Source organism: Petromyzon marinus, chromosome 35 (genome assembly GCF_048934315.1).
Source record: "Petromyzon marinus isolate PM22_M1 ecotype Great Lakes invasive population chromosome 35, UKy_Petmar_22M1.pri1.0, whole genome shotgun sequence".
NCBI lineage: Eukaryota > Metazoa > Chordata > Hyperoartia > Petromyzontiformes > Petromyzontidae > Petromyzon > Petromyzon marinus.
In genome coordinates this window covers 7887121-7911267 of record NC_133701.1, presented here as the reverse complement: position 1 = coordinate 7911267, position 24147 = coordinate 7887121, and the positions used below count along the sequence as shown (strand labels likewise).

Genomic DNA, 24147 nt, shown 5'->3' with positions numbered 1-24147 from the left:
AAGTGCTCCCCAAGATGCCACCATCTCTAACGGTCCTGCAATGCAAGCATCCACCTAGCATCGGCACAATAGCTGATGTCATCGCTCCATCTCCTTGGTGTGGACCAGTGGTGCTTAGCATGGGGTGCACGCACTCGCTGGGGGTGTGAGATGCCCTTTCTGAGAACCAAAGGGGTGCAGGCCGCAGTGAAAGTTAAGAACCACTGCTGTAGCCACTCAGGCCTGTTCCCTCCCAAAGCTGTCAGGCGAGGTCACAATCCTCTCTTGCCACATGTCCTGGCCGAGTCCTCTTACTTTTCTTCACAGTCATCATGGTGCCTTTACCCTGCATTGGTTCCAAATCCATGCGCTCCTCTGCCGGTCTCACGTTGAAATTCCAAGCATGCACCTTCCCTACGCTCCTTTGCACACTTTAAAGCTTTTGTTTCATGAAACCGGGTGGACAGTTGAAAATGAACGAACTCTCACTCACTTTCACGTGTGTCCATGTGTGAGCGCATGGCTACGTTCATGTGTTTACGTGTCCGTGTGTTCGCGTGTCAGTGTGCCCTGTATCCATGTGTCTATGCGTCGATGCCAGTGAGTCCATGCATCCATATGTCTGTGCCTGTTTATCCAAGTGTCAGTGTTTCTGTGTGTCAGTGCGTCCGTGTGTCCGTGTGTTCGTGTGTCAGTGCATCTGTGTGTCAGTGTTTCTGTGTGTCAGTATTTCTGTGTGTCAGTGTGTCCGTGTGTCCGTGCGTCAGTGCGTCTGTGTGTCAGTGTTTCTGTGTGTCAGCGTGTCCGTGTGTCAGCGTGCACGCGCGCGTGCGTCTGTCGGCCAGTGCGAGCGCCCCAGCGGAACTCACGCCTCGCTCGCCAATGAGGAGTTGCGCGACACGGACTTGGGCGACATGTCGTAGTCGCTGTCCGATCGGTACAGGAAGCTCTCCCTGCGCTGGCTGTGGGGGTATCCCTGCAGCACCAGCCCCGAGCCAGGACTCGCCTGGGGATCCAGCGGGCTCCGGCTGGGGCTCGCACCATTCTCCACGTCGAAGCTACGGCAGGGGAAGGAAGAGAGCGGCGGAGCAAGTCAGGAGGGGGCGGAGGGCGGTCGCGGCAACGCGGTCGCGCCGCACGGCTCGTCGACGTGCTTACGGGTTGCGCGCCGCGTGCCAACCCCTTCCCGTTCCGATGACGTACTTCAACGTACACGTACGTCATCGAAACGAAACCGGGAGAAAAACTAAGCTGAAATAACGTTCTCGGTTAGCAAGGCTCCCACAAAGCTTGTGGCACAGTTTGTCGCCAGCTATCATAGAGTGTGGTGTATCTACAGTTCTTCGCGGTGAGTGCAATGTCTTTAAAAACAACGGAGCTATGCCTCTCTAAATAAAATTAACGCTGAGCCACGTGCACCATTCCGAGATTCAGAGGTGAACGGGACACCCACCCTGCAACTTGCAGACGTCTCGGAATGGAAAGGGTTAATGTCATCACTTTATCTCATCACTTTCTTTATTTCTGTTGATGCAGTCGTGTTGAGTTGCAGATGCGATCCACGGATAAGCCAACATCGCGGATAGCAAGTTCGTGAATAACGAGGGAAAGCTGTACAGAAAGCAATGCAAATAAAGTAATGTCTTGACACAATAGAAATGTCAACATTGAAGTCAACGTTGCTTGCGTGAATGTCCAAGAGTGAGCGTCGGGTGCCAACGTTGGGGGTGTGGGAGACCACAAGTTTAGCTATCGGAGTAAGCAAATCAACTCGGGAAACGTAAGGCTACGAAGACATTTGCGCAGAGGATTAAACCATTTATAGGTGAGGAGTAAAAAAAAAACCCTCGATTTTCTCGGTATATTTTTTATTTGTTTTTGTCAAAAGGAGCAAGAAAAAACATAACAACCGCACCCACGTGATTCGCATGACGCCCCATGGTTGCGGTTGCGCTAAAGGAAAATAAGCATCGCGACGCCACCTGTTGCGTCTTCAGTAAATCTCATCCTCCCCACCCAACCACCCAATATTTTATAGCGTGCGGACCTTTGTAACCGCCTTCCAACACACGAGTGAACCTTGCACTGGCAGAGGCACGGACAAAAAAAACCACCCTAAAGCTATGTTTCCAGTCAATGCACTGGAAGTGGGGACACATACACACACAAAAAAGAGATTGGTCTTGAATGTCGCGTTATTCAAACACTGCCCCCACAAAAAAAAAAAACTTTGGGAGAATCACAGTGGACAAGAGGTCTTTTTTTTCTATCGCATATTGGTTGTATCGTTTCCCTTACGGATGTACCGCTCCCCCTCTGCTGTAATGTACACTCATTCCTACTTTATTGTGGGCGGTATTGGCACGTAAAAATAAAGATTGATTGATTGTCCATAATAGAGGTTTTCTTGGGTTAGATCACGTAATATATATTAATGTGTCGTTAAAACCCACCACCAGCCGACACAGCCAACTAGTAAGGGTTGTCACGTAAACAGAACGTGGCCAATTCGTCACTAGTACAGCACACCGGTGTGTTGGAGAGCCAAGCCACAACATTTACAATCTGAGTACGACGTTTCGCCAGTAATTACAACTAGCTTCATCAGGCGACAGCCAGATTTGTGAATTATCCAGCGATATGGTTTCAGTCCTGTCTAAAGGTCTTAACAGTGCTGTTGCCCCACGTACAATCCCTGTCGATGAAATAATTGCTGAATTGGAATCAGCAGTTAGACATGTCCCCCATAATCAAGGATGAGATGACTAGGCATGAGGTTGCCAAAATTGAGAACATCAAATTGCCAAAAACAAATATTAACTTCAGTGAAGCAAAAGCCTTAAGAGAATTGAGAGCAAATAGAGATATCCAAATTCTTGCTGCTGATAAGGGCCGATCAACTGTTGTGATGCCCTGTGAGGACTTTGATAATAAAATAAAGGATTTACTCGATGAAGGTACCTACCTTAAAATTAAACGACACCCAACCAGCACCTTGGAACGTAAAATAACGGCAATCATTGCCAAGTCATCAATTCCCAAGGAAGAGCAATACCTGACCAAACCAAGTGCATCAAAACCACCAAGACTTTATGGGCTACCAAAAATTCACAAACCTGATGTCCCATTAAGACCCATAGTCAGTACAATAGGCTCTGCCACGTACAAATGAGCACAATACGTAACGCATCAAATACAGCCCTACATCGGTAGGACCTCTTCGTTCATCAAAAACTCTCAGAAATATAATTAAAGATATTAAGCTTAACCCTAATGATATTCTCGTAAATTATGATTGACTTCTCTGTTCTCGAGGGTTCCGGTCAACGAGTCAATTAAATTGCTCGACACTCTGGTAACGAACAAAGGTTTAGCCAAAAATATCCCAAGACTAGCTGAACAATGTCTAAAGAACACTTACTTCTTGTGGCAAGGTGACTTCTATAAACAAAAGGAAGAAGCAGCAATGGTCTCTCCTTTGTCTCCTGTGATAGTGAATTTGTACATGGAGGATTTTGAAACAAAAGCAATAGCTTCAAGCAGACTAAAACCCTCTGCTTGGTTTAGATATGTGAATGACACATTGGTGGTCTGGCCACACGGCAAAGATACACTGAACGCATTTCTAAATGATCTCAACTCGCAAAATCCATCCATCCAGTTCACCTTGGAAGTAGAAGCTGACAGAACTCTACCATCAAATAACACGAGCATTGAAACTACCCAAGTAATTAAAACGATCAAAATACCGTACATTGCGGGAGTAACTGATAAACTAGCCAGATATTTGGAAAAACAAACATCCGAGTCAGATTTGGCATGGTACATATAACACAATTTAATATCTGGTAAAAAAGATGTATTACCGAAGCTATCAACAGAAGGTATGTACAGGATTAACTGCACGTGGTAATGTTATGTTGGGCAAACAGGACAAATGATCAGCAAGAGACTAAAAGAACATCAGAGAAAAATTAAATTATCCCAAATACAACTGTCAGCAGGAGCAGAACACGCGTGCCAACAAGGACAAAACTAGCTACTACTGGCCAAGACAAATTGAAAGAAATAAAACTAACTTTAACCGTTCGGATAGCTACCACCTTAGTGTTGCGTGGAAGCAAATAATCAAATAATACATTATTTAAATGAATGCCTACAAAGGGCAGCGTTCTTCAATAGGAATTACCATTGGTATGGCTATTTTAATAAATACAATATACAGGAAGGACAAGTTCAAAAGGCTCGCATAATGCACATGCATAATGTACGTTGCCTCAGTAATTCCCCCCCCCCCCCCACATTGTGCAAGAGTGCAGAAGGGTGGTCAACAGATCTACGCCTCTATATAAGGAACGAAACAGTTAGACTTCTCCACAAATCTGGCTGTCACCTGATGAAGCTAGTTGTAATTACTAGCAAAACGTCGTACTCAGATTGTAAATGTTATGGCTTGTCTCTCCAACACACCGGTGTGCTATACTAGTGACGAATTGGCATGTTCTGTTTACGTGACAACCCTTACTACAGTGAGGGAAAAAAGTATTTGATCCCCTGCTGATTTTGTACGTTTGCTCACTGACAAATAAATGATCAGTCTATGATTTTAATGGTAGGTTTATTTGAACAGTGAGAGAGAATAACAACAACAAAATCCAGAAAAACGCATGTCAAAAATGTTATAAATTGATTTGCATTTTAATGAGGGAAATAAGTATTTGACCCCTCTGCAAAACATGACTTAGTACTTGGTGGCAAAACCCTTGTTGGCAATCACAGAGGTCAGACGTTTCTTGTAGTTGGCCACCAGGTTTGCACACATCTCAGGGGGGATTTTGTCCCACTCCTCTTTGCAGATCTTCTCAAGTCATTAAGGTTTCGAGGCTGACGTTTGGCAACTCGAACCTTCAACTCCCTCCACATATTTTCTATGGGATTAAGGTATGGAGACTGGCTAGGCCGCTCCAGGACCTTAATGTGCTTCTTCTTGAGCCACTCCTTTGTTGCCTTGGCCGTGTTTTTTTGGGTCATTGTCATGCTGGAATACCCATCCACTACCCATTTTCAATGCCCTGGCTGAGGGAAGGAGGTTCTCACACAAGATTTGACGGTACATGGCTTTCACCCAGTTGTCCTCTGAATCATTCAGATGTTCATTGGCAAACTTCAGACGGGCATGTATATGTGCTTTCTTGAGCAGGGGGACCTTGCGGGCGCTGCAGGATTTCAGTCCTTCACGGCATAGTGTGTTACCAATTGTTTTCTTGGTGACTATGGTCCCAGCTGCCTTGAGATCATTGACAAGATACTCCCGTGTAGTTCTGGGCTGATTCCTCACCGTTCTCATGATCATTGCAACTCCACGAGGTGAGATCTTGCATGGAGCCCCAAGCCGAGGGAGATTGACAGTTCTTTTGTGTTTCTTCCATTTGCGAATAATCGCACCAACTGTTGTCACCTTCTCACCAAGCTGCTTGGCAATGGTCTTGTAGCCCATTCCAGCCTTGTGTAGGTCTACAATCTTGTCCCTGACATCCTTGGAGAGCTCTTTGGTCTTGGCCATGGTGGAGAGTTTAGAATCTGATTGATTGCTGCTGTGGACAGGTGCCTTTTATACAGGTAACAAGCTGAGATTAAGAGCACTTCCTTTAAGAGTGTGCTCCTAATCTCAGCTCATTACCTGTATAAAAGACACCTGGGAGCCAGAAATCTTTCTGATTGAGAGGGGGTCAAATACTTATTTCCCTCATTAAAATGCAAATCAATTTATAACATTTTTAACATGCGTATTTCTGGATTTTGTTGTTGTTAATCTATCTCTCACTGTTCAAATAAACCTACCATTAAAATTATAGACTGATCATTTCTTTTTCAGTGGGCAAACGTACAAAATCAGCAGGGGATCAAATACTTTTTTCCCTCACTGTAGTTGGCTGTTTCTGGTGGTGGCGGGTTTTAACGACACATTAATATATTTACGCGATCTAACCCAATAAAAACCTCTATTATGGATGATATTGGTCGCGAAAAATCCTGCTACGTGTTAAATTGATTGATTGGTTGGTTGTAAAAAAGTTAATCCGGCACGGTCATGAACACGGTGGCACGTCCGGCACTCAGGTGCTCGCAACTCAAATGAGTGCATAATTGCCAGACTTTTTTGTTCGTAAGAGGCCAAATAACAGAGATGTGCTTGCGATTGTGCCTGCTGGCATCAATCGCAGAACGATCAATGTCTTCGTCTCGACACTTCACGCAGAGGGGAATTCCGAGTGAACAGGTAGGTAATATATTCTTGGTTCTTTCGGTAAAGTCACGTAGAAGGGAAACAATAAAATAATAAAAATATTAAACAATACAATTCTCACGACGTTTCGACTGCAACACAAGCAATCATTATCAGGTGTGAAAACCACAGCAAGAAAATTTGAAAAAAGTGGCGTTTTTTTAACGTTAGCAACACGGAGAGCGATTTGGCAGTTATTCAGATGGACGAGTCCATCTATGTTCGGAAAAGAGGAGGGGGGAGACGAAAATAATGGTGGTTTTCAGACCGCAGCCATTATTTTCGTCTCCCCCCTCCTCTTTTCCGAACATAGATGGACTCGTCCATCTGAATAACTGCCAAATCGCTCTCCGTGTTGCTAACGTAAAAAAAAACGCCACTTTTTTTCAAATGTTCTTGCTGTGGTTTTCACACCTGATGATGATTGCTTGTGTTGCAGTCGAAACGTCGTGAGAATTTTATTGTTTTATATTTTTATTATTTAATTGTTTCCCTTCTACGTGACTTTACCGAAAGAACCAAGAATATGAATCCCTGCAGTCACGAAAGCTTTAAATCAAAAGGTAGGTAATATTTAAAGAAGAAAAAGCCTGTTCATAATTTATATCGTGCTCGAATGTCCGACGCAAGTTGGAAGCGTCGATATTGATAAGACGAGATCAGGTTTCCAATTCACGTTCTGACTCAACAAAGTTGGCCGTTGATTTGAACAAATATTGCTTTTCATAATTCACAGGGCGGATTAAAGGTTTGATACGTCTGTTCACAAAACGTGTCCGACCAATGAAGAGGCATTTTAGTTTAATGCGTCCTCCATATTTTGGAAGCAATGATAACGTTTAGCGTTATAATAAGCTGGAGGTCCTCTCTCTCCCTTTCCTCCCTTCCTCCCACTTAAGCAAAAAATGCCCCCCCTCCCCCAAACGACTAAACGCCACACGGAGAGAGTCTTCACCCCCAGAGGACACCTCGTAGAATATCCACCCAACCCCCTGCCCAGTGCTGGATTTTATCCTCGTAGCAAACGTAGCTACACATGTAGTAGCCACGGGCCTTGCACTTTCAAGGGCCCCACGCTAAATGCTTTCAAGCAATCAATTCCGGATCAGTGATTCTGCACTTGCTCTAGTACCATAGTACTATACCGCCTTCAACTTTTATGAACGACTGGGTGTTGAAGGTTAGCGATTTGTCGTATTATCTGGCTGTATAGCAAATGAAAAATAAAAATTACTTTACTATGCAAGTTAAAAATGTGTGTTTTAATATTTACGTTTTTTTTTTTACTTAGGGCCCCTTTATAACATATCCTACAGGCCCCGCACTAGTTTAATCCTGCACTGGCCCTGCCTTCGAGTGTGCTCTCTCATGCAATGGGTTCAATACAACAACAACAACACATTAGCTACACCTGACAGATTCCAAACAATCACAGACAGGTTACGTTGAGGGCGCTACCGCAATATCGATAAGCACAACGCCGTCAGCGGGTGTGGAACAAGGGGCCGCCACGGTGGCTAGGAGATGTCAACTACCTCGCCCGGTATACAGGAGGTCGTGGGTTCGATCCCGAGCGTGATGCCTGCTGTGTATTTGGAGTTGGCGCGTTGTCCCCGTGGTCACGTGGATTATTATCCGAGTCCCCCAGTTTATCCCTCCATGTTTAGGATCAACATGCGTTCACGAGTAATTGTCTGCAATAAATTTCCATGTGATAAGCCACTTCGTTGAGCTATCCTTTGTGGCCAGGTCGCTGCTGAAAGAGAGCTATACAGCTCAGTGGGCCTTGTCTTTTAAAATAAAAATAGTTCAGTTTAACTGCGCTTTGGAAAAATGGCAGAAGTTACTCGGCTTATACGAATGCACGTGTCTTCTCATAAGCCGAGCTATTTCTCCCACTTCTCATTGGAAACTCAGCGACTGCAATGACATTAAAAAGTACATAAGTGATTCCAAACTTCCATCACTTTTGTGTTTGAGAATGTGAATTTAAAGTGTTTTTTTTACCCCCATGAATGACGCTTCAAAACGTGCGTCGAACAGCCCAGAAAAACATCCTGGGTACGTATCAACAAAATAAATAATTCCCTTAGGCTTGCATCTTCCCTAAATTGTACTTTGCCGCAATACAGCGATTCTCATTGGTCACTTCTGGGCATATTGTTTGTTGTTGTTGTAATCTTCTGACCCGCCCCTAGCGGACATCTGCGAAAAAGAGCTTCAAAGCTCATCGGATTTCTCCAGGATCAATAAAAAGATTCTGAACCTGATTTTCACACCCCCCCCCCCCCAAAAAAAAAAGAACACGTTTCGCTTCTCCCCGGTGGGTTGTCAGCTTGTGCCGCGTGTTGTTCGGCAAAAATAACGTCCGACGTTTCATTCCCCGGTGCCCCGAAGAAGCTCCCAGCAATGGCGGAGCGAAAATGCCGGCAGCCGCGCCAAGCGGGCGTTCGCACCGCACAACCTCGGAAAACCCCACTGCCTCGTGAAAGCGGCAGCCAGGCCAATCGTAGGCGCGCACGAGAGGGGTCGGTTGTTGGCAAAGAGCAAGACCTCGTTTCGCACTTTCAAAACTTGGAAACTCGAGAGACACACCGGCGCTCACGACGAAAACAAGCCCTTCAGTATTTGTGTGCCGACCCTTTGAACCCTGGTGGGGGCGGGGGGGGGGGTTAGAAGTCGTAGCGTGGTGAACGCAGCGATGTCTGAAATGATCCTGGGCCGCCTGGACGCCGGCGTGATGCAGTATGGTGAAGCAACCCCCACGACAGGCACGATATCACGAGGCGTTCATCTGGTGGCGGATACTGACGGGGCTTAAAAATGTGCTTCTATTTTTTTTTCATTAAAATGAAACAAAAAGTGTTACGTTTTAGTCATTCTTTCGAGAAACACTGCAGGTGAAAACAAACACTCATTGAGGTGTTCTAAGTATTTATGAGTGGAAAATTATGATTATTCAGGGTCATATGGTTGTGTTTTTTTTTAACAAGACACATGCACTGCATTTTGGTTGCTTGCACCTTTTAAAGCCCCGAAACAGCTGGCAGGAGGTGTACCCTATCACAAATAAGAAGGTGTACCCTATCACAAATACGGTGTACAACTCTCGAGTGTGTGTGAGCGTGTGTGTGTGTGATTGTGCATGCGGGGAATGGAGGTGTAGTGGTTAGCGCACTGCGCTACTAACTCGCCGACCCGAGTTCGCTTCCCGCTCACGGTCAATACCAGTGACAATTATCTTCACCGGTCCTGCGCCTCCCCTAGGTCGACTCAGCCTTAAATGAGTAGCTGGTGCGGTGTGTGTGAAAAATTGCCACTAGGGAGACAAAAGTGGCCGGGCGTGGTGTTGGCCACCCATTCCCTCGTGTGCCGTGCCGGCCTTCATAGGCGCTCGCTAACGGCACTTGTCTCAAGAGTATGCCAAGGCTATACGGGAGATCTTTGTCTTTGTGTATGTGTGTGAATGTGGGTGAGAGAGATTACTTCTGTGTGTACTCGTTTTGAAGAACTGGTAAACATGAAAACGGAAAGAGGACATTGAGGAGAGTTCATACGAAACATTACAATAAACTTGACCCATATATATAATGTAGGCAACGAACATCACAAAACCCTGCTTACACTGAGGATTAGTGACATTTTTAATCTACTTAAACTTATAACAAAGAATGCAATACCAATATAATTATAAATACAACTTGAGGTTATTATTATAATTTAATCAACATCCACTGCCTTTTGTGAATTCACTGCTCCCAATGCCACGTCAGTCGTCGTGGTTGCTTGACCATACTTCACCACAATGACCATACTTCACCACAATGACCATACTTCACCACAATGACCATACTTCACCACGATGACCATACTTCACCACGATGACCATACTTCACCACGATGACCATACTTCACCACAATGACCATACTTCACCAGGCTGACCATACTTCACCACACCGACCATACTTCACCACGATGACCATACTTCACCACACTGACCCTACTTCACCACAATGACCATACTTCACCACAATGACCATACTTCACCAGGCTGACCATGCTTCACCACAATGAGCATACTTCACCACAATGAGCATACTTCACCACAATGACCATACTTCACCACAATAACCATACTCCACCAGGCTGACCATACTTCACCAGGCTGACCATACTACACCACCCTGACCATACTTCACCACAATGACCATACTTCACCACGATGACCATACTTCACCACACTGACCATACTTCACCACGCTGACCATACTTCCCCACAATGACCATACTTCACCACACTGACCATACTTCACCACGCTGACCATACTTCACCACAATGACCATACTTCACCACGCTGGTAAATGGGGGTTTTGCTGAAGGGGAGCCCCAGAACCAGTTATCATGAGCCACCAAAATGTTCGCCATGGCTGCGAATTGGATTCATTACCGTGTTGGGTTCAGATCGCAGCGCTGCTTTACCAATTGCACGACGAATTGGTCGCGTTCATACTGAGCGGCCGTTTGCTTCGGAAACGCGACGATCATTTCAGTGTGACGTAGACCGCCGCACGTCGCGATTCGCGGCTCGCGTGTCATCGTTACGCATTTCCACCTTCGTCGCTGGTACTGCATTTACATAGCCGTGATCGTGGCTTACGTATAACTGTATGTTAGTGCATGATGACGAAGTTAACTGCACGGTATCTACAATTGAGGAAAGGGCAGCAATTCACGCAATGCACTCGGACTCTGGCAACCTGAGTTTGACTCCTGGCCAAGGGTTAACGTCAGTGACGTGTGACTTTTAAACCGGTCCTGAGCGGTCCTCACACAGACAGAGAACCCCCGTGTCAGCCTTAACAGACTTTTAGGGCAAGTGCTGTTAGCGAGCACCGATGAAGGCCGGCACGGCACACGTGGCCAGCCACACGCCCGGCCGTCTTTGTATCTCTACTGGTGATGTTGACACACCACACCAGGTACTTAGTTCAGGCCGAGTCTACCAAGGGGAGGCCCAGCACCGGTTCAGATATTCGTTACTGGCGTTGGCCGTGAGCGGGAATCGGACTCGGGTAGCAGGGTGGACAGCGTAGCGCACTAACCACTGTGCCACCGCTCCCCACAATACTCGTGCCCACCAGCGTGGAAGCCTCCATCCGTTCGCGGATTGGCAAATGGCTGAACATAATTTATGATAAAAGCCCGGCGTTCCGTTTGTCCGTCAACTAAATGATGAGAGCATTTCAGAAGGCCTGAATCAGAGAGTCATAGAAAGTGGACCCCCCCCCACTCCACCACCCACACAGATGTGGGGGTAAAAAGTTGATCCAACAAGGCTGCAAAAATTGTCAACCCCCCCCCCCCACCCAAAAAAGTAATATATTGTCCAAAGTGCTATTGTCCATTTGTATGAAGTGACAAATGGGAGCGTAGTGGTTATCGAACTTGCGGCACGAACCTGCCGATCTGAGTTGGACTCCTGTCCAGTGGTGTGTAACGTCCGAACCAGTCCCGGGAACTCCCCCCTCCCCCACTCCCTCCCTCCCTCCCTCCCTCCCTCCCTCCCTCCCTCCCTCCCTCCCTCCCTCCCTCCCTCCCTCCCTCCCTCCCTCCCTCCCTCCCTCCCTCCCTCCCTCCCTCCCTCCCTCCCTCCCTCCCGCAGCCCTTCACCAACCTGCACTAACCAGCATGGTGAAGTATGGCCACACAAGTACCATGACCGACACTGCAAAATAGGAAGGTCTATATCCAGCAGGGGATAGACAAACAGCTGTAAATGGTTACGATTTCAATTACGAGACAATTACTTAAATAAAGTTGTTGTGATTTTATGGGGGGCGGGTGGGGGGGGAGCAAAAGGGGGGGGGGGAGTTCCCTGCATCAAGAATAAACATAAACGAGGGATACGTCTCCCACAATGCTTCCAGGAGACTCCCTTCGCAAGAAAAGAAAAAAAGTCGTTAATTATAAACACAGGAAAGACGAAAGCCAGCCCCGTGTACAGCCGAGGCATGTCGGAGAATGTCTTGCGAGCGAGCCGATTAAGGCTGCGAAGAGAGCGGCGGGGTTGGAAAGCATGCTCGTCCACCTCCGGAGAGCTGACGTTCACAACTCTGCCCCGTGTGCTCATTCAAGAATCAAGTCGACCCGTGGGAGGTCGTGCAGGACCGGGTCAGATGTCACTTGCCACTGACGTCAATCGTGACCAAGGGTACAATTCTGGTCGCCAGGGTCATATTGCTTCACCTTCCTTCTCTAGTGCCAACAGTAGATGGTACCTGCGTCACTATACACTAAAGTCTAGTTACACATTAATGCATCGCTTTGGTATCGCAGCAAATAAATATCGCATTGGTCAACCATAGCACAGCTGCTAATTTCCACGGATAAGTTAAGTCTGCTCGACTTATTTACACATTTCCGAGGCAGAACGGGCGGTGTTTGTGTGTTGCTTCGTTTGCATTTGTATAGCAGTGCTCTAACCACTGTGCCACCGCTCCCCACCCAACCACCCACCCCAATAGACGCACAACAGAAAAAAACCATCAGCGGTTAGCAACAGTGTGACACAAAGGCAAACAGAAACACAGAAACTTTTATGCCGTTGGAGGGGGTGCTGTTCGCGAGCGCCTATTTTGATGAACGCCGCACAAGACGAGGCAGCCACCCAAACGCAGCCGCCTCGGTCTGCCCCGCGTAAACGCCGAGCCAACTCGTGACCACTGAGTCAACCTGGGGGGGGCGGGGGGGGGCCCGAACCGCCACCGTCTTATCAATTGCCGTCGATGCACTCTGTGGACAAGGGACCCCGCCGGGTGTGATAACACCACCGGCTCATTGAGATCGGAACGCCGGTTTAATGAGAAAAAAACAACAACAACAACAACAACAACCCAACAACCACCGCCAACTCCCAAGCCAGGGTTCGGCTCCAATGTCCATTGTCCACGTGTATACAATAAAAACAAAAAAGTTAAGGTTGTCATCTTCCAGAGTACAACTTGACACCGGTTACCTTTTGAAGGTAAACACGCGATGATTACCGTCCTTCTTTCCGAGTTTGTAAGTTACGTTCATCTTGTCACGAGGAGCACGCGCGCGCGCGCGCGCACGCACGCACGGGTCGGACTCGCGGCTGTTTAACAGGCGCACATTGCGCGCTGATGCCGTCCGACCAGGCGGGCGACTTCAAGAGTGCCGAGTTCCAGCGCGCGCTGCCTCGGAGTCTCCCGCACGCAAATCGTGGCGCAATGTCTGTGGTTATGTTTTTTTTTAAACGCACAGGATCTTTTGCGCAAGGGTCACGTGGCACACAGGGTTCTTAGTATCAACGTTTTTTTGTTGTTGTTGCGGGCGACAGAAGCGAAAGAAGACGATGGGACCCATGGAAACGTGTCTTAGCGATTGACCCCCCAGGGTGTATTCAGACTGTCGTGGATATTTGCTGTTGTGTTAAGAGAACACTAACCGTTTGGCCAAAAGTGTGACATATGAGATCATAGGGTAAAAAAAAATAAGAAGTGTTGAATTATCATTATACAGTAACACGCACGGACCAACGCCTACAAACATTTAGAAATCGACTGCATATTTCAAAATACCGTCATAAAAAAAACGATCATTTGCGATAAAGAGAATAGCGACACTTAGGTTTGCACGAAGAAAGCAACTGCATACTTCTGAGAACGGGGAGTCAAACGGTGTAAAGATTACAAAACAGCCTCCGATTAAAAAAAAAACTTATTTGGGAAATAAAACTGCAAACGTAAATGCTGAGAATGTTTAACACGTAGTAGGCGTTCGCGACCAATATCATCCATAATAAAGTTTTTTTTGTTGTTGTTTGATCGCGTAAATATTAATGTGTCGTTAAATCCGCCACAACATTTACAATGGATTTGCTCTCCAACACACCGGTGTGCTGTAACTAGTAACGAATTGGCAAGTTCTGTTTACGTGACAAACCTTACTAATCGGCTGTGTCGGGTGGTGGCGGGTTTAACGACACATTTGTACATTTACTCAATCCAACCCCAAAAAAAATAAACCTACATCATGAATGCTGAGAATACTGGCGATTATTATTATTATTATCCGTGACCAAGATCATGGGCGTTGGTGACTGCTATCCAACTTGCCAACCGCGTGGGTTTTCTCTGGGCGCTACTGTTTCCTGCCCACGTCTATGGATTCAGCCAAAACTTCTAAAAAAATAGGACCGCAGAACTTGGGCAATTGCTTGGCGCTCTTCCGCGCTTCCTTTCCTGCCCGTCCGCGGTTTGTTCCCCCCCCCCCCCCCCGCGACTCCGAATTGCGCAGATACCGTGCCCCTCACAAAACCGTGCAACTTGAATGCGGAAAGGGAAGTACAGTGAACCTGCATTTCAACAACTTTTTAAGGATTCGTCGGCACGCTAAATATGGAAGAGAACAAAACAACGCAATAAACATGTGAACTGCAGTTACAAAGATAAGGCGGAAGCTGATATGACGATTGTCGTCAGTTCGTGAAAATCATACTCGTAGCGAAAAATGATATCTCGGCAAGCCTATAAAAGTGAAGCATGGTGTTTGTTTACACGAGTGCACACAGCTGCAGTTGTGCTGTGTTCACGTGCTTGTCTACGGGTTTGCTCAGGGCGCCAACCGTGCCGAGATGTTAACTACCTTGCATGGTGTACAGGAGGTCGTGGGCTCGAGTTGGACACTTTTGCCCTGGGTTCACTTTGCAACAGACAGATGAAGTGCGCCCTCTAGAGTGGGCTCAACAACGCTGTCGCACGCACGTTTTGCCAACTGCACATGCGTGAAAACGAATGTCCTAAGCGTGTGCAGTGGTGTGTGCGGTTGGGTGTGCGGTTGGGTGTGGTGGTATGTGTCGTATTGTGCTGTGGTGTGTGCTGTGGTGTGTGGTGGTGTGTGCGGCTGGGTGTGGTGATATGTGTCGTGGTGTGCGGTGGCATGTGCGGTGGTGTGTGGTGGTGTGCGGTTGTGTGTGGTGGCATGTGTCGTAGTGTGCGGTTGTGTGCGTTGGTGTGTGCAGTGGGGTGTGGTGGGGTGTGCGGTGATGTGTGGTGGTGTGTGCAGTGGGATGTGATGGGGTGTGCGGTGGTATGTGGTGGTGTGTGCAGTGGGGTGTGATGGGGTGTGTGGTGGTATGTGGTGGTGTGTGTAATGGGGTGTGATGGGGTGTGTGGTGGTATGTGGTGGTGTGTGTAATGGGGTGTGATGGGGTGTGTGGTGGTATGTGGTGGTGTGTGTAATGGGGTGTGATGGGGTGTGCGGTGGTGTGCAATAAATGTGCGTGAATAGTGCACAGTGCTTAGCGTTACCAGATGGCCTCGAGGACAGAAACATAAATGTAGCTTCCTTGTCCTTAAGATTAACTGCCTTAACGAGGACGAACATATGTGACGTCATATCACACAACACGCGCGACGTCAGCGTTCGGGAAAAATACCGAGCGCTATATACTACGTCATTGTGTGCAGCCAGCTCTTGTGCGAACTCGACTTGGCCTGATGGAAGTGAGTAGACGGGTCTTTCGTAGAACTACTGACATTTCCGCTCGGTCGCCAAATCCTGACGTCAAATTATAGCCCAGCGCGAGAAGAGATATCGTCCGGGGGGAATTGGTGGCCAACTCTGGACAATGTGGAAACTCAAATACATTGGCGAGACCTGCGGCTCGTGGGAATGGGAAAAGTAAAAAAGGCAGATAACAAATAAAATGTAAGCAGGCAAAGAGAAGCATTCGGATGAAATAACAGTCGCCCCCAGTGTAGTGGTTTAGAAATCAGAATTTTAGAAAACCCACAGATTTGTCAATGCAATGTCCCTATTTAGAAATCCGTATGTTTGTGCTGATTGCAAATGATTTGCTAACAGGTGAAATCCTGGGTGCCAAACACACCATATTTTTCACTCGGCATATATTATGAATAACACAAACAACTTCTTGTAATATTCAAATAACTTAACAATTTTTCCAACAACCATGATGGGCTCCGTCAGACTGAATTTTTTTTGGTGTTTTTACATCTAATGCTGCATTTCCATGAGCCACAGAACTCGAATACAATACCCAAATCGACCCCCGCAACCTTCCACTCACCCAACCCCTCAACCCTACCAGGCATCGCCGCCTCATTATTTTTTCTTTTTTGTTCAACACGAGTTAGCTGCCAACTTCCGGCCGCAGGCCGAATTCTGCGGCCTCATTTCATTGCTCACGCCAGCCGGAATTCCTCGCGCTGGCGTTCGCGCCCAGCGGATATACGTCAATTAGCATCTCGATCATAAAAAAAAACCGTGTTATGTGCTGGCAGGATCAATTTTACATTTATCACTTCATTGTGTGAGCAATGCCCGTTTGTTGAACTGTAACTGGCTCGAAAATTTTACCCCGTTGGGTAACGGCCGACCGCCGCTCTCCACTCCGTCCCTCCTTCTGTTTCTCATCTCTTCTTTTCTTGGCTGCGATTGCCACCAGGGCTCTATCTCTGGACCCATTCGTCTGTACCGAATGTGGCCGCACATTCGGTACAGACGAATGTTATACATTTGGATGTATGTTGAACTTCTTTCGCGCCATACGTAGCCGAGCGCGCTAATAGGGGGTGCTTTTGTGCCTTCCGATGAGTGGAGTTTCATTGAACATGTGAAAAGGATCAAAGAGAATGTTAAAAGATAACCAAGAAAAATGCGGACTTTATCTATCAGTCCTTAGCATCTCTCGGAAAGACTCTGCCCAATTGTATTGTTTGTTGTTGTAACCTTCTGACCCCGCCCCAGTGGAGATCTGTGAAAGAGTGCTTCATCGCTCATCGGATTTCCCCAGGATAAATAAAGATCCTGATGACGATTCCGAATTCATGCGATAACTCGAGCAGACCTGAGCAATCACGTCACTCTCTCATCCAGCTCAAGTTGTCCGCGAGCACATGTTCCGTCGCGAGATGAGGCCAACTCTGGAGTGGACTGGAGTCGACCGGCTGTCCATGTAACTGAGGTGTAATGAGGAGAAGCAGCAGGCACTGCTTCGGACTGCGGTGAAATATGTCCTACTGGTGCAATGTCGCACATCCGACCCACACGGCGAATGAGGCGTAGACGGACATGTGCAGTAATATGTGAACCTCCGTAAACATCGACAGTGGCACCACGCACACGTCCTGCACCGAGTTGGTGGCTGGTTAACTGATGAGGGCCGATATGTGAATGCAGCGGCTTCAATGTCTCGCAGCAGCAGCGGCTTTTGGCCGGCTATCGTACAAAGACGGTCACCGCTTTGCGCGCTTTCAGAAGCGCTTCTGCAGCCGTCTGGAACGCTGTTCCTTCCGATATTCGGAAGCCACTGGAGCTATGCACTTGTAAATCATAATCTAGATTGAAAACTAAGTTCTTTAGAACTGCTTTTTTGACATTAGTTTGTTGTCCTTCCCCCCGCACATCTGATTGACACAGTTGGCTACCTACGGTGCAAAAGAAGTTCAACCTACATGCATAAATACGAACAGCGGATATGCCACATTGTATTGTATGTAGCGTTGGCGTAAATTGTAAAAAAAACATAGCATTGGTGGGCGCGCGGGAATAGCTTTATGATGGGCCAGAATCTTTGAACGTGATGCAGATGGTTTACAGATCTGAAGCAGTCCTAGTAACAAGAATGCTTATCGACCAACTTACGCAAGTGACGAAAAAATATATTAAAGCTGCTCAAAAACATTTATTTACTCACTGTCAAAATTTTGCCGATATATAAAAATCTACAATGGAGTAAAAATATTAGCCTATAGAGAAACACAACATCCAAAATCGTGTACATGTTCCTTGGCTCTCCAATGTGTTTTTGGGTTGTACCGCAGGTTTTGTCCAACGATTTGCACTGAGAGCTTCTTCAGGACCTGTCAGCATGGTGATTAAGATGTTGGACCACGCGCGGCACAACCCAGAATAAACTATATCGCAACGGCAAAAAAAAAACCTCAAGTGTATCTGAAGAAGGTTCAAGCAGGTGGAGAGAAACAACGGACATCGTGCCAAACAGTACACGGTAGTACAACCCGGAAACACATCTGAGAGCTACATAGCAACAAAGATCCCCCGTGTAGCCTTTAGCGGACTGTTGGGGCAAGTGCTGTTAGCGAGAACCTATGTAGGGCGGCATGGCACACTTGGGGGTGGGTGGCGAGCACCACGCCCGCCCACCTTTGTCTCCCCAGTGGCGATGTTTACACACTGCACCAGGTTACCCATTTGAGGCTGAGTCGCCCTAGGGGAGGCCCAGGACCAGTTCAGATGAATCGTCACTGGTGATGGCCGCGAGTGTAAATCTAACCCGGGTCGCCTGGTTCGTAGCGCACTGCTCCCCCCAATAGCTATGCAGCACAAACCGTGCAAAACTTATGTCACGTCGTAAAAGGACGTTAAAAAAAACACACGAAAAAAATGAACGTGAAAAGTTTCTGTCCCATGACCTTGTGGAACTTAGGAAAGAGAAACCGCATTCCAAAAAGAGGCGAAACCATCAGAAACAGGAATGCACAACTTTAAGCCCCTCAAGACTTAATCAAGCGCAGGATAACAACAACAACAAAAATCTGACTTTTAAAGTAAAAAAAACGGTTGGGAAACGTAACTCGTGCCACAAAAAAAACAGTGCCGCTTGTGCGCGAGGATCACACATTTTAATACGTTTGGGTTATTGTATTCTCCAGATGATACAGATATGATTTAACCAGGTAAGACCCCCACTGAGCTATGTAGCTCGTTTTCATTAGCGACCTGGCCACAAATGATAGCTGGACGAAGTGGCTTATCGCGTGGAAATTAATCGCAGCCCACTAATCCAAACGCACATTGATTCTAAATGTGGAGGGAAAAAAGAGGAGGACCCAAAGAAATATCCACGCGACCACGGGGAGAGAAACATGCAAAATCCAAATATACAGGTGTCAATGTTGGGATCAAACTCAGGACATCCTGCAAACTATAATAATAGGGTTTTCCCCCTTTTTTTCTGGCAACAAAACTGAAACCTTTTTACGAGGATTCATGTCTGCATTAACAATACCTGCAGTCAAAATGCAAAAAAAACATACTATGATAATATATGCATTGTCCTTGAAACTGATTGTGGATCAATCAGTTTCAAGGACAATGCATCAGTTTCAAGGACAATGCATATATTATCATAGTATGTTTACTGTTTGCATTTTGACTGCAGGTATTGTGGTTAATGCAGACATAAATCCTCGTAAAAAGGTTTCAGTTTTGTTGCCAGAGAAAAGGGGAAAAACCCTATTATTATATTTTGGTACTGGCAAAGGAGTTCTAATGATGATCCTGCAAACCAGGCAAGGGAGTTAACATCTCGCCACCGTAACACCCCGATATGACGCTCTCCTAAACTCGTGCTTGGTGTCAAATAAAATTACACAAATCTGGCCACACGCACGCACACAGTCACCGGATTCTGAGACGTTGCGAGTTCAAATCCGGAATGTGGATTGACTCAGTGCGTCATCTTTCCGTGGTCAATAAAAATGGTGGACTGTTTTGTGTCGAAGGCAACAGTGGCTGTCATATGGATGAACTCGCTCCCGTCATAGGAATGAGGAATTTCCACTATCATAGAAATGAGGAATTTCCACCACGACCTCAGGACTGTAATCGAGAGATGTGCACCGCCTCAATGCTCATTTGACCAGAAATCAGTGTGTCACTGTTGTCCCTTCGATTAGCATGGTTGGCTATTTAACGGTGCAACAGAAGTTCAGCATGCGTACATACTTGCGAGAACTGACACGAGTGGTAGTGGTAGCGGCCTGTGAGCCTGCTACTGCTGTAGAGATAACGGCAGACGGAAGGATGGAGAGAGGAGGTTGCAGCGGTTACAAAAATACGTAGCAGCTTCCAAACAAACTCGCCTTTCAGCCCCCCCTCTCCCTATCTCTCTCTCTCTCTCATGGCCGCAGTAAATTCATTTCCTGTGACACTGTTGTGCATTGGTATGGCCAGGAACGCCGACAGCGTCACCATCTTTAAAGCATACGATCGAGCATGTCCCTCCATGGTTTTGCTCGTAGAGAATACACACCGTGTATAAGTGTTCTCATATTACTCTACCCAATTGCTTATTTAACCAAGGGAAGTCTTACGTTCTCAGAATTCATCACCACGAGGGATTTGCATGCAACGTGAAGGCAATTATGAGAGGGCTTTGTTTGTGATGTTAAGGCTATTATTATTATTTATTGACATATCTGCATGTGGGGGTGGAGTGTTGACGCAATGGTAAAGCACACCGCGCTATGAACCTAGCATCCTGAGTTAAATTTTTGGCTCCGGCTAACGTCAGCGGCGAGTGATATCTGAACCAGTCCTGAGTCCCCTTCTCAACTACACCCCAGGGCCATTCAACAATCTACAATGACCGGAATGGTGAAGCACGGGCATGCAATGCATGTGACCAACATGGTATATAGGTAGGCTTTTTATCCAGCAGCGGATACATATAATGGGACTGTAGAAGAATTGGCGGTATCTAGAGACACTCACACGTGCGAGGCGACAATACTCAAACTCCACACAGATGGGCTGTCAGAAACCTTGCTTTACTGCTCCTTACGGGAACCTTTGGTGGGTGACACAGGCACTGGCTGCATCTCTGTATAATCCACCATATCCCCTTCTGACTCACAGTTGAGCGTCAATGCCACCTGGCTAGGCATGCAAATTGGATTCCTGGGACATCTGAATTCGTGAAAATGCGCGCGTGCAATTTTCACTGCCCCACTCATTGCACGAGACCACAAAAATGAACGCGTGGTTTTTTTTAGTTTTCCTGCCAAACCTCCTATACAACGGCTATTGCAACTGGACACGATCCACATTACGATCCCACAGCAAATTTTGGTGTAACGCCACTTAACGCACTGTACCAAATTTACAAAATATAGAGGGGAGCCGTCATGGTGTTATCCTCGGCAAACCCGAACTCTTTCTGCCGCTGTGGTAGTTGAAACAACGGGGCAAGATTCTTACATGGCCCTGTCTCTATCCACCCAGTGGTATAAATACGTAACACCACAAATAAATTGTGGGCGTTAGATCACGTAAATATAAATGTGTTGTTAAACTCGGCCATATTCTTTGGGTCTTTCAGTAAATTTTGATTCAAAGCTTTCGTGACTGCAGGGATTCATATTCTTGGTTCTTTCGGTAAAGTCACATAGAAGGGAAACAATAAAAATAATGAAAATATAAAACAATAAAATTCTCACGACGTTTCGACTGTAACACAAGCAATTAGGTGTGAAAACCACAGCAAGAAATTTTGAAAAAAGTGGCGTTTTTTTTCTTCCAGCAAAGTCACGTAGATAGGTTCAAAGAAAATAACAAAACACTACCTATCTACGTGACTTTACCGAAAGACCCAAAGAATATGAATTCATGCAGTCACGGAAGCTTGAAGTCAAGATTGAAACTCGGCCAATTGGAATGTTTTGTTCACGTGACAAACCTTACTAATTGGCTGTGCCGGGTGGTGGCGGGTATAACGACACATTTATATTGATGTAATCTAACAAAAAAAACTCCATTGTGGATAATATTGTTCGCGAAAGCCTACTACGTACTAAAATGCACACCACAGTTAGTCGACGGGCATGTCGCGTGTGGTGGGATCAAGTGCATCGCCGTGAAAGAGTAGGCCAACATATCCCTGAGGGAGTGTCGCACTGGAGCTCCGTCTCATAGAACGGCCATCTGCCAGCAGCGGCGTGAGCAAGACATTTGCGGGGCTGAGCCTTTGCCGAAACATCAAGGAACCGCACTTTGAAGAATGCAAAATGACCTTTGCACTTGCGTGCGTGCGTGCGTTCAGGCTGCATGTGCGTATCTGATTTATATTAAAAAAATCAATCCCTCACCGGTGCGTGTGTGTACATTGCGGCTTCGAGAAACAAGAGCTCCCCCAACGGGGTGGGGCGTACGAGTGCGCGCTGCTCATTCTCTCTCCCAAGGCCCACGTGCGATTGACGCATTTCGCTCCGAGCGGCGAGCCGCGGGCACGTCGACTTGAGGGTGCCCGTGAGCAGCTGCGCCGAGGAGGGGGTGAGAGAGTGCAAACGTTCATGTCCTGCCGCGTCATTTAATTGAAATCAACCGTTGTCTTGTCGAATGCATCGTGATAGCAACGATCTGTATTGATATTAATATTTTTTAAAAATTATTTTATTGCTTCCCTTCTACGTGACTTTACCGAAAGAACCAATAATATGAATCCCTGCAGTCACGAAAGCTTTCAATCAAGACCTGTATTGACTCACGGGCGCCCCATTGAGTTTGCGATTGCCACAGTACGCCCCGTACGCTGGACGTGCGGTGTTTCTTGCGCGCAACGGAACGCATGGTCCATCCATCGCTTCACCTCCATGTAGGTGAATTGCAGGGTGGGAATCCACCACACTGCTAAAGTATTTACAAAATGAAACACAGTAAGTAATAGTGTACAACCAGGTTGGCCACCTTTCATAGAGTACAAACCCAAAATGTTTTCAGAGTCAGCCTTGCTACGTATGACAACCGCAGTCTGTCGTAATACAGCTCCACACAATACCACCACCGGATCTCGATACGAATCTATCCCTGGCACCAGGCCACAGATGCCAGGTCCCAGACAGGTGGAAACCCCGTATGTGTATATTCCTCGATCAATCCACACCTGAATGAAGGCCATGTCCCTTGTGGGGGGTGTTTGACTATACCTAAAGATTGTTTTTTTTTATCAGATAAATATCACCAAATATTCTCACGTCACTGCTGGAAGGGGACACAAACCGTAGAGCTGCGTCGTAACAAGTGAATAGAGCAAGTCACCCACCCTATGCCTACGGGTTTATTCGTGTCATCCCATCGTCCCGTGTGGGATGAGGCTGTACAAATTAATTTAATCCGGCACGAGACTTCACTCAAACTTAACGTGAGAAAAAGAGGTGAATTATTTCGCACAACTCCGTTAAATGATCAAGCGAACAGTCTTGTGGTGGTGGAAATGTGGAACTGGGGTGGGGGGAGCGAACAGAAACAGCATCATAATTGTCATCATCAGCCATGGTCAATCCGTTGCTGTATGAAGATGTCCCCTAGCCATTGGGACTTCTCGCAGAGTCAATAGCTGCTTTATCTATACTGTAGGCCTCTATTGCTTCTGCCTCTCATGTCTTCTGTTTACATATTTTCCCGTCTCGTACATCTCTCTTGTGAATACCTATCTCTCCTATCTCCACTTTCTGTATGTATTACATGTCTGTGGGCCATATCTCTTCTGATTGCATCTATTCCACTCTCCTCTTTTTACATATCTCTCTTTCTCAACACATCTCTCTGCCATCTCTCTCTCTCTCTCTGCTTTGATTTCTTTATTTTACTTTTATTATTACTATACGCCTGTGGCTAGCGGCTCGCTGCACTTGAGTCAATCTGACCCTCGATGCAAAAAAAAAAGCAGTAGGCTTTTGGAAACCCCTGGGTGTAGGGGGGACTGCTCGGGTAGGTGTAGCCCCGCGCGGCGGATTCGCTTTGCCGCGCGATGCCAGAAACATGTGCGGCTTCGTGAACGCTCGCCTTAGTTCACACAGGTGAGAACATTTAACGCGGGGCATTCCATTCGCTGCGAGTCACCCCGCGTTGGTTTGGGTGGGGGTGGAGGTGTGCCGCGGTGAAGTCGGGGAGGGTGAGAGGTTCACTTAATGTACAAAAAAAAATCCACATCCTACGTGGGGGGGGGGGGGGGGGGGGTGGTGGGTATCCTCCATACAATTGCTATTGTTGTTCACGTTGTAAAAATAATTTTACAAAAAAATGGTACAG

General features: G+C 46.8%; 1 protein-coding gene across 8 annotated transcripts in view; it reads right to left on the bottom strand.

Annotated features, from left to right (window-relative positions):
* Window positions 1-24147, bottom strand: part of LOC116948926 (3',5'-cyclic-AMP phosphodiesterase 4C-like) — a 312029-nt gene that overhangs the window by 117274 nt on the left and 170608 nt on the right. For 7 of the 8 annotated variants that reach the window (XM_032966196.2, XM_032966198.2, XM_032966200.2 and 4 more), the window contains one exon: window positions 849-1037. In XM_032966196.2, coding sequence (XP_032822087.2) covers window positions 849-1037 — 189 coding nt within the window. Of the gene's footprint in view, window positions 1-848; window positions 1038-13282; window positions 14347-24147 lie in introns of those variants that run through there. The other variant, XM_032966204.2, reaches the window with a different exon arrangement.